Source organism: Eubalaena glacialis, chromosome 7 (genome assembly GCF_028564815.1).
Source record: "Eubalaena glacialis isolate mEubGla1 chromosome 7, mEubGla1.1.hap2.+ XY, whole genome shotgun sequence".
In the NCBI taxonomy this organism is placed as follows: domain Eukaryota; kingdom Metazoa; phylum Chordata; class Mammalia; order Artiodactyla; family Balaenidae; genus Eubalaena; species Eubalaena glacialis.
Window position 1 is genome coordinate 4,623,332 of NC_083722.1, and position 18,228 is coordinate 4,641,559.

Below are 18,228 nucleotides of genomic sequence, written 5' to 3' on the forward strand. Positions count from 1 at the left end.
TCACTTTCTTAACCTCCCTGCTTCGTCTCCGAATTCTTTCCTAGGTGAAGCAAGAACCTTAAATTCACCGGGAACAGGTAGGGGGTGGGAAAAGCCAGGTCTGGGTGGCCTTCTTGTGTTGGATGAGGTGAGATGCTCTGCCTCTGGTACTCCTCCAGTCCCAGGACCCCTAACAAATTTGTCTTCTTCTTCCTTTCAGAGTTTTCCTTTAGTTTTCTGTTGCATTATTTCCAGGGTTTGTGCTTCAGTTGTGCTTCAGTGAGGAGGATCCAACTGGTCCTTGACACTCCCCACACCGGGCAGTTTTGGAAGCCTACAGAGGGCTAAGCAGGTATGCCCAGGGGCCAGATCAAGGGTCTGTGGGTCTGAAGAGCCACTATACTTGTGCAGATGCAGGGGGCTGTGCCCACGCTTGGAAGAAATATGGTTGGGTAGAGAGAGGAATTAGAAGTGACCCAATGGCCAAATAACACAACGTGACCTATGGACTGTTATGATAAACGTGTGGATCTTGAGAGCATCAGGGAAGCTACAGTTGAATGGAAGAGAAGAGACCTCACATTTATAGAGTTATGAACTGCAGTAACCCTTACTATACTACTTCACCATTTACAAATAGGGAAACTGATGCTCAGGGAGGTCAGAGCTGGGCTTTGGAGACAGGTCTGCCTGTCCCTGGAACGCAGGTCTCTTCCACTGCCCGCCCCCACCCCCCGCCCTCCTACAAGTGGGTCCAGACCTCTGCCTTTTTGGTCAGGAGGACACACTTCCTAGCAATGGAGTTAAATTGGCCTTGGTTCTCAATTTCAGGATTCTCTCCCTTGTTCAGACTTGGCAACATTGAAGTGTCTGGGCTAAAACCAGGGAAGGTGTTGACCAAAAACTCCAAGTCTGAGAAAACTCTAAACGTTCTTTGAAAGAGCAGGGGTGAGGCAGCCTACCTGAGCAGAATTGGCCAGGGTCCCTCCTCTCATCCTGCCCATTGCGGACTCATCTCCTTAGAGTCACATACGGGGCTCAGCCTGGGCAGAGCATGGGATCCTCCTCACTGCCCACCTGCTGGCCTTCCCCTCCATCATGGAGGGTTTCTCACCTTGGTGCAAACAAATACAGGTAAGTAAATGTGGTTGGAGTTGGAAGAAAACTGGATGGTTCAGGGTGAAGAACGCACTAGACAGACGTGCTGCAGCCTGGACGGAAAGAAGGAGGAGGATGATCCCAAAAGATCCTTTGTTTCGTTCCTTATTGTTAAACACTGAAAAAGGCTGAAATGCATGGAGACAAATCCTCCTCCATTCTCTTCTCCACTAAGCCCAAATTGAGACATTTATTAGAACTGAATTTAAAATTGTTAAAAATCTTTTTCATCCTAGAGGGAAAAAATCCTGTGTAGCTGATGTGCCCTATAATAATCGCTGTAATTAATCTGCTGAAGGTCTGTGCAATTCGAAATGCAGTAGATGGAGCGATGGCTGCTCCTTGACTTTGCAGCCTGTGGCTTCAGAACAAAGACTGCAGGATAGAGAGGTGATGATACAGCAGGAAACCCAAGGGCCACCTTCTGTCAGCTCCTCTGTGACATCCTCATCTACAATATCCCGTGGATGTCAACTTTGGGGGGAAATGTTACAGTTTAAAAATCACCGTTCCCAAGTTTGGCTATAAATCTCATATGAAAATTAAAGATGAAAAACACATTTCTTTTTCATTGGTCTCATTTGTCTAATAAATGCCTCAGGGACTCGCAACTCAATCAATGCTTTCAGTCTCCTGAAATTAAATTATCTTCTTTTCGTGAGCTAGATAAAAATGATTTAAGTAGGCGGAATAATTTGGCTCTTATCTTAGTATAATTGACTGAATATCATTACCATCGGTGTTTTTCCCCTCCTATATTATTTATTTCAAGAATAACCTGAGATTGATGAATATATATATACACATATACATATATATTATTTCACTAAAGAGTAAGTTTCCAAAATAGTCATCATACTTAGTAAATAGACGGTGCCCCCATTTACCCCTTGGAGTAAAAGTGTAAACTTGAGGTCAGTGGCCTTCCTTAAATGAAAGTGGATTTAATCTCCCCCAATTCAGATCATTCATAATAAATATAGAGCATTCTTACATAAGACAAGATAAGCACACAAATTAGAATTACAGAAGAAACATAGAAAAACACCTCCATCCTTCGATAAGAATAGTTTACCTTGGTATATTTTAATTCTTTGTTTATTATACAAACATTTATTTAACAATCACTATGTTCTAGACTCAAGCCCAGGTTCTGTGGTTAGAAAGATGAATATCACAGAGACCTGAAACCCCACACTTTATAGATGGAGAAGTACACCTAGAAATAAATACTGTTGATAGCGTGTGTAAATGCTCTAGCTGGGCTATATAACTGGGCCCTAAGTGGGAGGGATGGGGGAAAACTTGAAGGATATATATTCTAAAGCAGCACTATTCAACAGAAGTTTCTGTGATGAGGAAAATGTCCAATTTCTGTATTGTCTAATATGATAGCCACCAGTCACATGTGGCTATTGAGCACTAGAAAATTTTAGTTTTATTTAGTTTTCATTAATTTTAATAGCTACATGCAGCTAGTGTCTACCATATTGGATAGCATAATCCTAAAGCAATCATTCTCAAGCCTTTAGTCTGCCTCAGAACCACCTAAAGATCCTCTCAGTTCTAATTCAGTGGGTCTGAGGTAGGGCCCAAGAATTTGCACTCTTACAGGCCCAGGTGACTGATGCAGCTGGTCCATGGATCTCACTCTGAGAAGCTCTGTTCTAAAGGACTCAAGTCCTTGGAGGTCAGCATACAGCTAACATCTGCCCTTTGCCTGGTAGACTTACTGTGCAGCAAATGAAATCAGCTCCGTGGCCCTCATTAGTAGGGCTTCAGCAACGTGTTCATGCGGTCATAATTTGTAAAACTTGTAAAACCCAAGTTGGTTAAGACCATCATCTTCCACTCTGACAAACTCTCCATTACATTTCCCTTTCTGTCGGGTGATGTGGAGGAACCAATGGCATTTTGGGGATGGTATTACGGGGAGATTGAATTGGGCATCCATTTGGTTGGCTAAGTGGGGTATATTTTTGTGGTTTCCAGCCACTTGCATGAATAGAGTTACCGCAGGTGGTTCTAGTGTAGGAATTTGCACCCCCTCTGCTGACCTTCCAGCGCTAAGTAGATCAGAGCCTTACAGATGTTCCATAGCACCAAGCATAGAAGTATGTAGGTCATGGGGGAGAAATAAGGTTTGAAGTGGAATCTGTGAGAAATATTTCCAGTCATCAGACATTTATAATTGTAAGTGGAGGGTTCACTTATTAAAGGTACCTGGTCAAAATGGAAGCTCTTGCCTGTAGAAATCTATTTGGTGATTCAGCTAATACAATTATAAACAAACCGTCCTCTTTTCTTTTTTTTTTTTTCTTTTTGTAAAGAGAAAGATGTTTTAATAAAGCTTGAAGACATTGTTTTACCTGAATTTGGCAAGAGGTTTTGAAATGTATCAATAAAACAAGTGAAGAGTTACAGGGTCCAAATTTGGATACAGAAAAGCGGTATTTCTTTTGGTCATCATTAAATTTATTTATTAAAAAGCTAAAAGAAAAATCCAGCTAAAAAGTAATGGAATATAAAACAAAAGCCATTAGTTGAACAATGTAGTGATCAGTAGGAATTATGCTGATATTTAGAAGTAAGTTGTAGCAATTGTGTTTCTTTTTATTAAACCAAAAGTAGTAATTCATTCAAAGAAAGTAATACATTTTGAGTGGAAATAAAGAATAGACTCTTTGAGTTGGTCAATTATCTGATTGATGAAGAGGAGTCCATTCTACGAACAAAATGGAAAATATTTAACTCCTACTGATTTGGCAAAAACCACAGATACTGGAATCAACAACAACAACGCAAAACTCATAAGAAACCTTGGTGACAAAATGAGTGTTGCCAACACAAAGATTTTTTAGAGATTAATTAACGTACAAAAAAAGTTGAAAAGTCCTTTAAAAAGTCCTTGAAAACCTACTGTAGAGCACAGGTAACTATAGTCAATATCTTGTAATAACCTATAATGGAAAAGAATCTGAAAAAGAATATATATATATATAAATATATATATGTATGTATAACTGAATCACTTTGCTGTACACCTTAAACATAGTAAATCAACGATACTTCAATAAAAAAAGTCTCACCTCTGAAGCCTTTCCTCAAAAAAAGTCCCTGAAAGTCCTTTATTGCATGAACAAAACTCAATAGATGTTTTCCCAAATTTGACAATAATCCTAGAACTTAACCAATAACAAATTGAGCAACTACATAAAAATTTTTTAAACTAGCAATAGTTTAAAAAATCTGATCAACATCAATCAACAATGTTGGAAGAAAGACTGAATTATCCTTCTAGTCTCTTTATAGAAAAATATGACAAAATTGCCATCTGAAGAGAGTGAAAGCCACAAAAATCTAGGAGAAACAAGCACTTATACAGGACAATCAGATAGTTAATTAAAATGTTATTTTTACAAATTTTGCAGTGTTTGTGCTATTTGTTGGCATTTTAAATACAATGATTTTAAATCTAATGATATATTATTTCTTCTATCATTTGAAATATTCAATTTAAATATTCATTTGTATTTGCAATTTTTTTTTCTTTAAGAAGACCTATAAATTGCGAGTTTTAGGCTCCACAAAGCCGGAATTTACCCCCATCCTTCTCCCAGTACTTATGAAGTGAAATGAAAGAAACTTCTGTAAGCAAATGGACCTAGGAAATGCTTTCTTTACTCTTGCACCCTCAGCGCCTAGCACATAGTAGGTGCTTAATAAAAACTTGTTAAAGAGTAAATGAAGAGTGAAGCCATAAGCAAATAATGACGAGCAATTATCCAAGACAGAGCTACAGCATGAGGAGGGGTGACAGAACCCACATAAGGTAGAGCACACCCTTTGATGAGTGCCACTGGGCTGGGGAGGTCGTACGATGGACGTCAGAGGAGAGAGACCACCCAGGGTCGAGGTAGTCGGGACAAATTCATGGAAAAGTCGCTCCAAAGCAGAAGAAAGGAGAGGAAGTTGAGGGTGGGTGGAGCCAGGGATGGAGGTGGGAACCCACGTGGTCTCCTTGAGAGGGGACAGAAGGCAAACCACTCGGGATGAGTAGGAAGGTCAGACAGGAAAGTCTGAAGGGAGAGGTTGGAGCTGCTTTGGGATAATCAATCATGAAAGCCAAGAATACTCGACCACGGAGCTTGGCCCCATCCTAAGGGGAGAAAAGACCATGCAAAGGGTCTGTGTATGGGGAGACGTATTTGTGTAGGGTTCACAATGCCTTGTCCGCAGGGCACGGAGGAGGGCTTGGAAAGAGAGACCCCAGGCAGGGAGACCAGACCAGAGGCGATTCCACCAGCTCAGGAGCAGGTGCACGCAGGCCAGGGCTGGGGAGGCGGAGTGGAAAGAGAGAAGGGGGTATGGGGCTGAGACACAATGGAAAAAAGAAGGGCTTGGGGGTTTGTGTGTTTGTTTTTAACGTTTATTGAACGCCTAGTGTACAGCAGATGCTTTTTCATGGACCACTTCATTTAATCCTCAAACTCCCCTGAGATAATGGAGGCCATCATCCCCCTGACACAGGTAAGGAAAGAGGGGCTCAGGAAGTGATGCCCCTCACTGCCAGGCAGGCAGGATTCAGGCCCAGCCGTCTGAGGACATTTCCTTTTCAGGCTCATGTTCATTGCAGACCCCACGCCACCGCAGGGGCAAAGGGAGAGGTCGAGTCAAGAACAGCTTCTGACTTTGCCCCTTGGAGACTGTAGGCCATCTGCCAGCGAGCCAGGGGGCAGGAAGGAGAGGATCCCCGGTTTAAGGAGAATCTTCTAGAAGCGTATTTCTATTTGAACAGCTGGAGGACAGCTTCTTTGTCCTTGTTCTCCCAGCCTGACAAGTATTTTGAGCCCTGGGACTTTGAGAGAACCACTCCGCAGCTGTCCCTGACATTTTAAAATCTGTTCCCAGTTTGAAGTAAGTGGAATCTTCAGTCTTGGATGTGAGAGTTATTGCAAAAAAAAAAAAGGTTGTAGAAAGCAGTTTATTTCAGCTTTTCTTCCTTGTGGCAACTGACCTTCTAAATAAAAATGTGATACAGACAGGCTTCCCTGTCTCCCAGCGAGGGAAATTCTAGGCGATCAGATCCAACGGCATCCACGGCTGGGTGGTCCCGGATCTGCCTCCCAGAAAGGGGTTTGCTCTGCCTTTTTCCCCATTGCTGGGCCACAGTCACCCTGGAGGGTAAGCTAATAAAATGCGAGTACTTCTTCCACGTGTGTGTTTTCCATTTTCTCCAACTGTCTGAAGCTCCATCCTTGGGGAAAATTCAAACACTGAGGTATTCCCCGCAGAGATGTACATCTCCTGTTCAATAAAGGAGGAACTATTTAAGTATTTACATAAATAGACATGTAACAAAGCATGTTGATTTATTTAAATATTTCCTGACAGGCCCGTTTTAACATCTTATATTAATCTGCCAAAGACAACTCATTACAGCTGCAAAAAAAAAAAAATCCCCCCTTACAAAAATCAAAAAAGGTGATCACTTTAAAAGTTCCTCTTGCTGTGGAAAGTGTGAAAATTAAAGAAACACAAAAATGGTGATACTATAACAGGAAGCTGACTAAAGGCCCTGCAGACATTCTTGATGGTTTAAGGAAATGTTATTAAAAATGAAAGTAACAATCTCTACTGGCACCAACTAGTTGAATATTATCTTTAACCTTCCTTTTTCAATAGTACAAGTGTTATGTGGTCATTGTTAAAGACACAGATGTTCTAGAAATACACTTCTAGAACATCCCTTCCTTCACTGGAAGGAAATCCACAGATTATTGGACTGTTGTGATAATTACATGTAAACTTTTCAGCATAAAATTTATAGTATCTATTCCAGGGATACAATGGTCACTGCTTGCTCAGAAAGTGTAAGGCGCTTGACCGCGCTTCCTTAGCTACATCACAGACCTCCTGCATGTGTAGCATCCATCCGGGCCCATCACATTGCCCACGTGGGACTTGGGGGCAAGAGGAATCGATGCAAATATGCTGATGTTTATACTGCTCATTATACTATGAGTAATAATGTCCTTTGTTTCATGTCTTGTACCAGCATCCATGAACCAATAACAGGTTAGCTTCTTAGCTTGCAAATAAGGTAAATTCTCTGAATCGTCACAGTTCTTAACAATTGTTTAAGAAAAAATAACATCAAGGTATTATGAAATGTATAACATAAGTAGAAGTTAAATGTGTGTGATAGAACAAAGAATGTAAGAGATTAAATGGAAAGGTATTACTGCGAGTTTCTCACGGATGCATACTATAATCTCTAGAGCAGTGTGGTCTAATGGTAACATACCATTAACCAGAAATGCAAGCTGCATATGTAATTTTAAATTCTCTACCAGCCACATCAGAAATATAAAAAAGAGGAGGTTACTTTTAGTATTTTATTTAACTCAGAATCTTGAAACTACTATCATTTCAACATATAATCAACATAAAAAATTATTTGTGAGATGTTTTACATTCTTTTCTTATACTAATTCTTCAAAAATGAGTGTATATTTAAACTATCAGCATATCTCAGTTCATTTTAGCCCCGTTTCAAGTGCTAATGTAGCTAAAGCCTAGCTTACTGGACCCCACAGCTCTAAAGCCACCACTAACAACATAAAACAAGGAGGGACAGTTAAAAAGCAGACAGAGGAGATAAAATGGAATACTAAAGAAATACTATATTAATCCAGAAGAAGTCAGGAAAGAAAAAAATAGTACAAGAATCGATGGAACAAATAACACATCTAGGCATGGAGGATTAATCCATTACTTCCAGGTGCAGGGAAGGTGAGCAAGATGGCTCAAGTAATGCAAACAAAGAGTTTTAGTCCCAAACCTACCATTAATAATCTTTGGGAATTTAGACAGGAGACCTCATCCTTCTCATTCTGGACTTATTCCTTTATCATAGAGTATATCTGTTTATCGAAGCAATAGAGTGTCATAGTTCAGAAAATGGATTTGGTCATTAGCCCCAGATTTGTCTCGACTCTGCCCTTATGTGACCTTGGACAAATTGCTTAATTGCTCTAAAGTTCAGTTTCTTCATCTGTAAAATGGGTATTATTTAAAGCCTACCTTAAATCCACATAAAACACAGTGCCTGTCATCTTAGAAGCCCTCAAGAATATTCGTTGTTTTTTATTATCATTATTATTATCATTAAGCCAACTAACGCTAAGGACCATGAACTATGGGTTAGACACCATTCAAGGCAGTAATGATTCAAGTGTGAATGGCAAAGCCCCTTTCTTCAATAGAGAAGCCAGACACGTATCTGACTGCCTACTTAAATAGCTGTTATGAGGCTAAAGTAAGAAAACAGAGAGAGGTATTAGGGTAAAAATATGTTGCTATGTCAGCGTTCATATTGTGATGTGCAACCTTTTTCCTTGACAAAGCACAGTAACCAGGGAGCCTGGAAAAATCATGAATAAATTTCTGTTCTAGTCATTCTTTCCAAAAACTAGGAGGCTTTATTCTACAAGTGAATGGGAAGTAAATTATTCTCCTTTAACTTAAAAGAGCAGTTTCTACTTGTTCACCAAGAAGCTCTAATCTTCTGAATCTCACTGTTGGAAGCTAGTATCCTATTGATATTTTTCGTCACCAGCATCCTTTTACAAAAGTCTTGTGGTCATTCCCATATATGACCTAGCCCCTAATTTACAGAGTAAGAGTCATTCCGCAAAGAGGATTACCAGGTTTTTAGTGCCAAATATATAACAAGCACTTTCCATATATGTTCAACCTAGTTTTGTTTTCAAACCTGAAACATGGGTTTAGCAAGCTTCCCTTCAGAGATGAGAGTCTGGGACTTGCCAAGGTCACACAGTGGTCAGTAGTGGGGCCAGAATGAGGATGAAGGTCAGCCTGACTCCACCCATCCCTTACAAAGCTTCCTCTCCTGGTGGTGCTTAGGGGAGGTTGAGCAAGTCTCTGTCAATAGTAAAAGTCATGCCATGGAAGAATTGTAAATGACCAGTGTAGAGAGTGCAGTACGTTACAGTATGGGCAATTTGTACAGTGTGATTGTGTGTGTGTGCGTGTGTGTGTGTGTGTGTGTGTGTGTACCAAAAGGATATTTCACAGAATGTCAGCAGTGCTTATCTCTGGGTATTGAGATTATGGGTGATTATTTTTCCTCTCTCTCCAGCTTCCCTGCCCCATCTCCCTGCAGGGGAGGGTTATCCTGTATATCTCCAAAGTCCTTCATTAGAATATATTACTTTAAGAATGAGAAGCAAAAAGAGAGAAAAAGAAACTGTGATGTACTTTTGGAAAAAGATGACATCACACTTTGTGAACTTCTTGGGGATCCCAGACTCTCAGGCGAGGGAGAGCTCTTGCTTTGCCTTACCCGTGAGATGACTCACTAGGTCCAGAAGTCCAGTTGCCAAGGCCACAGAGACAAGCTTGTTGGGCTATACCCATCCTCCATATTTCATCTATTCAGTCTAAAGTATTTTACCAAGCACCTGCTCTGTGCTAGGCACTGGGCATACAATAGGCAGGAGGAAAAGAGAGAAAGAGAAAGAAGGAAGGATGAGAAGGAGGGAGGGAAAAAGAAAGATTTCTTATATATCATGAGAGACTCTGATGTTAACTGGATGGTGGCCATGAGCAGTGCTGTGAAGAGGTGACATCCCCCCAGGTGCACAAGCCTGTTTTAGGTGGAGTTGCCAGTGGTGGCAGTGGTGGCTCTGAAGGAAGTTCAGGCATTAAAGCAAGGAAGAGGTGTGAGCATTCCAGGGCAAGGTAACAGCATGTGCTGGAAATGCTGGGTCAGGAGGGAGCAGGGTTGCTATAGAAACAGAGAGAGGGCTGGGGGCAGCAGGGGCTTGGAACGGGAGAGATCAAATCAGGCGCAAGGCCTTATGGACACATTCAAGGCCCCCCCGAAGGGCTTTGGATCTGAGAGGGGGTAGGGAGGATCCTGGGAGACCCTGAGGCTTCCCGTCCCGGGTGGCAGCGGACGGACATGGGTGGGATGAGCCATCCTCACGCAGTCACATGGAAAGCGCTTGGTAATGGACAGACTATTTTTAAGGGACTTCATCTTTGACTCCCTGCTGGGGAGTCTACAATCTTAAGTTTCAAAAGCTCGAACAAAGGAAAGACCAGCTTTTTGAGCAGGAAGTGACAATGCAGGGCTGTGGCTTTTTAACACAATTAAATTCTAGGTGAGCAGAGGCCACAGCCATGGAAAGCACTGTTTTGCCTGAAAAGTACAAAGTGCTTTTTTCCCGCTTTATTCATCAATAACCTTACAATTGGAGCTGACACATTCAAGCTTCAAAGCAAAAGCGAAGAGCTAAGTTTGCGAATATTAAGCGGCTTGCTGCGAAACGGTCTGACCTTTGTTTCAGCGGCATCCGGTGGAGACAGGAAAGGGGATGTTCATTAGACCCCTTCAGGGGCTGGTCATCTCACAGGCCACCTTCTGTGGCCTCTCTCTTCTGAGCTTTCAAGGTCCTGTGACTTCACATTTCTAGTGGGAAGATATTTCTTCTAATGAGAAGGTATTTATGTCCCAGGAAGGTCCATCCGTTTAGTCACTTGCCATGGGGTGTAGGGCCTGAATTTGGCTGAAGTGAAAAGTCTGCAAACTAGATTACTGAGAAACTCTTGAGCCTGGCACTCAGGGCATCTCCCCATATATGATTTCCTCTAAAAATGAAAGTATTAATTTAAAAAGTTTACCATTTATTAATTATTAATGACTTTTTCAAAGGTAAAGAAACTTACATTCAGAGAGGTTATGTGACTTGCCAATACCACGCAGTAGAGGCAAGATTTCAGTCCAGGCCTATCTGACTACAAAACCTGTTCCCTCTGCATGACTCCAACTTGCCCTCCTCCCCCATTGCTGCAATTCTTCTCTGAGGGAAGCCAAGGTCCAGCCCACTCCTGGAAGCTTCACAGGTCATGTCTCATCAACTTCCAAGTAGTGGGGATAATTTGCTTCAATATCACTTATAGGGGAAGATAAGCAAGCATAAAGGCACAGGGGAAAAAAGATAATTTTCTCAGGGGTCAAGAACTTGTGTTCTGGGATCCAACCATCTGACTTTCAACTTAACCCTAATACATGTGTGATCTTGGACTAGTTACTAACTATGCCTCTTTTTTCTCATCTGGAGAACAAGGATTATCATAATACAAGCCCAGAATCCCTTAACTAAAATCTTTGGGTACAGATGTATTTTAAAGTTTAAAATTTCTTGATTTTAGAAAGGCAATAGGATTTATACTTCATAACACCCCCAGTGGGGTCGTGTGCAGGACCCATCACCCACTAAACAGTCACTTTAATATTTCTGCAGTGAAACAAATTAATATTCATATAGTGAGATAAATTAAGACTGTGAATTAAATCTACTAAACTGATGAAATTGTATAGTCTCATCAATTTAGATCAGATTTTCTACCAAAAGAGTTCCAAAAACATACATATTCTTTCCTTTTTCAAGACTTGGGGATTTCAAAGTTGTGGGTGGGAGAATCACGAGGCTGCACCTACCTCGTAAGGCTGTTGTGAGGATTAAAGAAGTGAGGAAATATACATATTAAGTGTTTAGAAGAGTGCCCTGCATATAACGGGTCCAACACACTTGGTTGCTCTTATGTATTCCAGAGGAGAAAAAACACAGGCCCCTTCAAAGATTATTATTTGTATGTCAAAATTACTGTTGAATAATAGGGAATAAAAAGGGAACAGAAAGCTCTCCATTGTACCTCTTCAGAAGAATCCTAGGTGAATCCAGCAGCCACTGCCAGGAGAGAGAAGTCAAGAAAATCTCCAGGGGTCTGATGCAGAGAACGGGTAAGTTAATTTATTCCAGCTACCACCTGCCAATCCAGCAAAATGTGCTCTCAAATAATTTGGCTTATATGTGACAAGTACCAATGCCCCCGTGACTGGAAGTTTTGGAACCAACCGGAATTGGTGGCAATATTGAAGCCCAGGCCTAGGGCTCCAGCTGCAACAACAAATCAGGAATCCTCTTTATACCATGGAAGAGAGATCCGTCCATTCGTTACCACACTCCTGGTTTCCTCCCGAATGCTTTTCCTTCAGCTTATTAAAATCACTTCGATCTTATCCGAATGAAATCTTGAGAGCATTCTCAACTTGAGCAGAGCTTTAGCTACAAGTTGCTGGTTTGTCCCATGCGGTAGAGAATTTTTAGGCAACGTGCATCAGTCCTTTCAGACTAGACCTTCCCTCCCTGAATCTCAGAGCAGTTTCTTCTGCCCTAATCAGATACTGCAATTTGCTCTTTTCATCATTGAGAAATTGATCAGATTGACCTACAGAGCCCACCTCCTCCTTGGTCCAGCATATGTGTTCCTCAAACAAGCAAAATTCATTTCTGTTTGTAGTTTGTCATAGGACTTATAGATCCATTTAGAAACCAAGTACTTTGCATGTTATGTCTCCAGGATAATTAAACATTAATAAATGTTACTTAAACATTAGTAATGATAATAAATGGGGCAATAATAAGGAAATTGGGGAGCAATATTTCAGATAGGCCTGCTACAGTTTGTCTGTTGGAGCAATTATCAGAAAGCCCTGGTGAGCTTCCAATCTGGGGTATTTTTTTTTAATTTAGTGTATATATGCAATAAGTTGAAAATATTTCGGAAAGCTCAGTCCAATTTTCTATGGGAAACCCAAGCAATCTTTCAAGAAGCAAAGTCTCTTTAATAAACAATGATACTAAATAAATTTGTTGATTGTTGTCTCCCCCCACTAGAAAGTACCCTCTATGATAACAAAGACTTTGTTTTCTGTTTTCTTGGCACTCGCAATCGTAGCTGCCATGCTGGAGTGCTTCATAAATATTTGCTGAATAAATGAGCGAATGAATCTGAAGCAAGTAGATGAATAGATGCATTTTTCCCTGTTTTCTGTAGAAAGCAGACTGTTTCTATGCTTTTCTATCAGATACAGACATATACTACATGATATCAAGACTCCAAGGGGTTTTAGTGGGATCTCACACTTTCCTTGGGATGAATGTCCCGGAAGCCTGGGAGACCGTGGAAAGACTCTACTGAGAGGCCTAGCTGGCTGGTACCAACCCTACAAGATGCTCATGTAGTCCACATAACAAACAGTAGGTGTGAAAATAAAGAGCAAAACCTCAGCAGTCAGCCCTGGAGGGGGTTGGGGGGTGGCGCTAAATGGTGTTACACAGGAAGTAGCACAGCTTCCTGACTTCTACACACGAGGGGAACGGTTTTTCGGTGGCACTCAATCTGGAAGACAAAAGTGAGAAGAGATCACACCTGTCTCATCCCTCTGCAATGTGGCAGAAACCCAGGGACAGGCCACAGAGAAAGGGAGCAAAGCGGCAGCGCTATATGAAGGGAAAGTGTCACCTAATATCATAAATATTGGAAGGGCATTAAAGGAGAGCAGCCACAGTTGAATGCAAAAGACCGTGAAGACACATTTGCCTCTATTAGCGACGGAGCCCTCTATCAGCAGGGTTGTATAGTCAGGGCTGTCGGCTGGCTGCTGGCACGCGAAAGGTGGATAAAATTGGCCTGAAGCCCCTGACGTGCGCTGCGAAAGTGCAGGGCCCACCCCGAGACTGAACCACTTTCCAAAGGGAGCTGTATTTCCTGGGGAAACACAAGCTGAGGCCAACGTGAAACCCTGTCCTTTTCTCAGTACACACACACGCACACACATACACACGCGCGCACACACGTGCACACGCGCGCATTCCTGGAGTGTGTAAGTCTCCACTGAACCTGTGAGAGTCACAGGGTGGAGAGGGCATCACACAGCATCCCCACAGCAAGCAATTTAGAATCTGTCTGTCCTTAGATGACCTTGGACTCTCCCGGCTGCTTCCTCCTACCCGGCAGCAGACTTTCAGCGGCTCACGTCTCCCTCCTTCCCTCCGCTCCTTTGTCTCTCCTTTCCCTCGCTCTCTGCAGCATAATCCAGTAACCTGGTGTAATCTTATCTTCTCCTGTGGAGGAGCTTCACCCTCACTTCCTCATGTCGCTGGACTCTTACCCTCAGCCTCCCTTTTATTCTTAAAGTCTCTCCTTAAACATCAGAGTTTTCTTAAGAACGCTGTCAGTGACAGCCAGCCTGATGAGAACATTTTCACCTGGCAAGAAAAGAAAGGCGCCATCCCCAAGCAAACCTCTGTGGAAAGAAAGCAGCTTGAGACACAGAGGAAGAGGATTATTTTATTATTATTATTAATTTATTTATTTATTTTTGGCTGTGTTGGGTCTTCGTTTCTGCGCGAGGGGTTTCTCTAGTTGCGGCGAGCGGGGGCCACTCTTCATCACGGTGCGCGGGCCTCTCACTATCGCGGCCTCTCTTGTTGCGGAGCACAGGTTCCAGACACGCAGGCTCAGTAGTTGTGGCTCACGGGCCTAGTTGCTCCACGGCATGTGGGATCCTCCCAGACCAGGGCTCGAACCCGTGTCCCCTGCATTGGCAGGCAGATTCTCAACCACTGCGCCACCAGGGAAGAGGATTATTTAAAAGAGTCGAAGAGAAATCTGAAAGAGAAACCTGAAGAAGACAGCTTCTTCAGCAGGACATGCTCAGGGGCTGGAAGTCAACATCAGAGCCTGATGGTACATTCAGTTCCATTTACATAGATGTAACCATATTTTAAGCAACCATCATAAACTGATCCTAATTTTATTTTATAGTTAGGGAACAAGACCTTCTCAACTAACTCTTTTGCTGTCTTCATGAAGCTCCTAATTAAAGAACTCCTCAAGACACTCTGCGTTGATTGAACTAGGCGAGCCATAGCTGGTGATTTCAGGTCAATCCTGGTTCTCAGGAGCAGAACTCCTTAGAGAAAGTGGCTTATTCCTATTCCTATACAGATGTGCTACATGTTCTACAAAATGTTGCCTGTCGTTTAGCAGAAGAACATTTTATTAAGAACTTAGATGATTTTTAAAAAATTGTACACTCTGCAACAGACCAAATCCCATCATCTAGAGCAGAGGTTCTCCAACCAGGGCCCCCAGCCCAGCAGCAGTGGCCTCACCTGGGAACTTGTTAGAATCAGGCTCTCAGGCCAGACCCCAGACCTCTTAGACTGTGTAATCTGTGTGAATGAGCCTTCAGGGTGATGGTGATGCCCTTCCAAGTCTGAGAACCACTCCTCCAGAGCCACCCCGCCACCAGAGTCCATATTTCTAGACGTCAGTGCAACCCCTGAATTATGCTTCTTTTCATGGCTAGGTCCTTTGATTTACAAAAATCTGTCGCCTGGTCCTCACATGAGGATCTTGTTTCCCTCTTGGGGCTGCTCGTGGTCTCTGCCCGGGTTTCTGCTCCCTGCCCCGAGCTCCCAGGTCCTTCAACTGGTGGGCGGTGCCGCTCTGCGGGGTCGAGGGGCGTGGCCTCAACTGCTCCTCTGGCTGACTGTTCACAGCTGTCTCAACAAGGCGCTCTCAGGGTGGGAGGGAGGGAGATGCAAGAGGGAAGAGACATGGGAACATAGGTATATGTATAACTGATGCACTTTGTTATAAAGCAGAAACTAACACACCATGGTAAAGCAATCATACTTCAATAAAGATGTTTTAAAAAAAAAAAAGTCCCTAGGGAAAGCCAGGCTCCGCCTTGCTTTGGGGAGCCTTGCCCACGGCTCTCCCCATAAGCTCTCACCCCCTGAACTCCTGTTCTCAGACCACCCGCCCTCCCACCCACCCAGACTAGGTGGGGCTACCTTGTCTCTTCTTACAGCAGCTTACCCACCTCTCGGGTGGGGCTCTGATTTCCCCTCGAGTCTCACAAAAGCCAGCGGTCCTTCAGCTGGAGCGTGTGTCAGACCCACCTGATGGGCTTATTAAAGCACATCTGCGGCTCCACCCGAGTTCGTGCTTCAGTGGGTCTTGAGTGGAGCCCAAGAACTTGCATTTCTAACAAACTCTTGGTGGAAGTTGATGCTTGTGACCCAGGAACCGCACTTTGAGAATCGCTATTGAAAGCCAATGTCACTGAACTTAAGAAAATCAATCCCCAAGTGACTATGCCCTGCTCTCTCCCTAGAAATCCAAAGTATCCATCAAGTAAGTCAACTTATTTGTTTGTCTTCACTGGTAATTAAATTCCACTTATTACAAAAAAAAGTTTGGAAGTGACTTTAATTCTTACTTAAGCCATGGGCAGAAATAGTGAACTTACCCAGGACGCTCAGAGAAACGCTTTTCCTCCCGAGGGAAATAAGTGTTTTCTGTTGCTTCTAAAATCTGCCGGCCTTGGTCCTGACTCTGGTTCTCTTAAACTATGGTGGAGCTGGGGCTGTGGGTGGGGAATCAGGGTTGAGAAACTTTGCTGTCACGATGCAGGACCACAGGGGAAGGGGATAGAGAGACAGATTCTTGGCTTTGAAAAGAAAGTGGGACATGACATGAATAATCCTGCCACTGACCAAAACAAGTCTTCAAAGGGAGGCCCTCACTTCCCCGTCCTTCCCCACCCTTCCCACCAAGCTGAGCCCAGAAATAGAACCCAGCTCGCTTCTCAGGGCTCTTCCCTCCACCTCGTCTCCAGAGACCACAGCTACTGCCCCCAGAGCACTGCCCTGTCCTCCCAGCTGCACAGTCGCTTCTGAAATCTTAATCCTGGAGCTGAAGCCAGAGAAAAGTGCCAACAAGGCAAAAGCCTAATTCCAGATCCCAAATGTCCTTCTGCAGCTCCCCAAATGCCAAACGCTGCTGGCCGGTCCCAGCCAGGCCCCTGGGCCACAGCCTACATCAGAGGCCCCTGGGGACAGGGGACCCGGGGATGGAAAACATGTGGAGGCCTGTGGTTTCGCTTTCCTGAGTTCTCTGCCCCAGCCGGGGGCAGGGCTGTAAGGAGGGTGGGGCAGGAAGGAGGGCTCTTTGGGGCCCCAGTTGTAAGGTCCTGCATCACTTGCTAGCCCCTCTCTTTGAAAGCAGAAAGTCAAACATTAACAACCCCGGACCCAGACTAGCCTCACCCGTTGATTCAAGCACCCAAGGTTCTGGGGAACAGCATTCAAAGGCCTCTGCTAACTGCCTTTTGCTTCTCAGAGTGGTTCCCCAGGAGCATAAAATATGAGAAGTGAAACTGAACATGTCACCCCTTTATGAGAGGAGGGGAAGCACCCTGAGGGCCCTTTCTCTTGGGCCAGTTATTCTTCTGTTGGTCACACACAGGACCTCGCCATGCAGGTGCTCATGGCCGCCTTTCTTGTCTGGACTCTGATGTCTCCCCAGGACCGTGGCACGGAAGCCTGGCCCACACACACGGCCTGCAGGGATGGGAGCTTGCAAGTCCTCTACCAGAGCTGCGGTAAGCGCTTTCTGAATGTCCATTTCTGTTCATGGGGAAATGAAGGCCCACAGATGTGAGCTGCTGGACTGTTTTGTTGGGGTGGGGGAAGGGCGAGGGGGACAGTGGCCAAACAGGTCTGCGAGAACCACTGGGAGCCCTGGGCAGAAGGGACGGTCGGGCGGGAGAGAGCTTAAGAGTATGACAAGAGGAACAGAAAAAGACAGTGAGAGTCTAGATACAGCAATTCATTAACGTCACAGAGCCCAAAAAAGAACAGACTGACCAATGAGTCTACCAAATCGTGAAACCTCGCCAGTTCAAGATCAGGAAGAGATACTCCCGTAGCCTCCCTCGATTGTACACCTGGGACACCTTGCCAAGTTATTTCATTTGCAAGTTGAGTGAAAAGGTCATTTATGCCAAAGGAGAAGATTCCTGTCCTTCTGTTGACACTCCCAGAGCTTCTGTCACAGCAGCAACATCATTCATTCATTCAACAAACGCTTATCTGGCAGCTGCCAATGCCAGGATTTTCTCTAGGGCTGGACATAACAAAAGGGAATGAGCTACGTTACCCTATGGGGCAAACGTAGATACCAACCAAAATTGCAATCTAATGAATAGAATGCTGGGAACTGCCGTAATCAGTGTCGGAACCAAGTCTTTGGAGTGTATATTTGTCTACTGGAGCTGTTAGAACACCACAGACTGGGAGGCTTAAACAGCAGAAATGTATTGTCTCACAGTTCTGGAGGCTGCAAGTCCACGATCAAGTG

At 43.7% G+C, this 18,228-nt stretch overlaps 1 protein-coding gene across 1 annotated transcript in view; it reads left to right on the forward strand.

Moving 5' to 3' along the window:
- The first annotated feature begins 17,343 nt into the window (after positions 1-17,343).
- Positions 17,344-18,228, forward strand: part of LY86 (lymphocyte antigen 86) — a 52,839-nt gene continuing 51,954 nt past the window's right edge. Inside the window, exon 1 of the mRNA XM_061194795.1 lies at positions 17,344-17,470. Coding sequence (XP_061050778.1) covers positions 17,344-17,470 — 127 coding nt within the window. The remainder of the gene's footprint in view (positions 17,471-18,228) is intronic.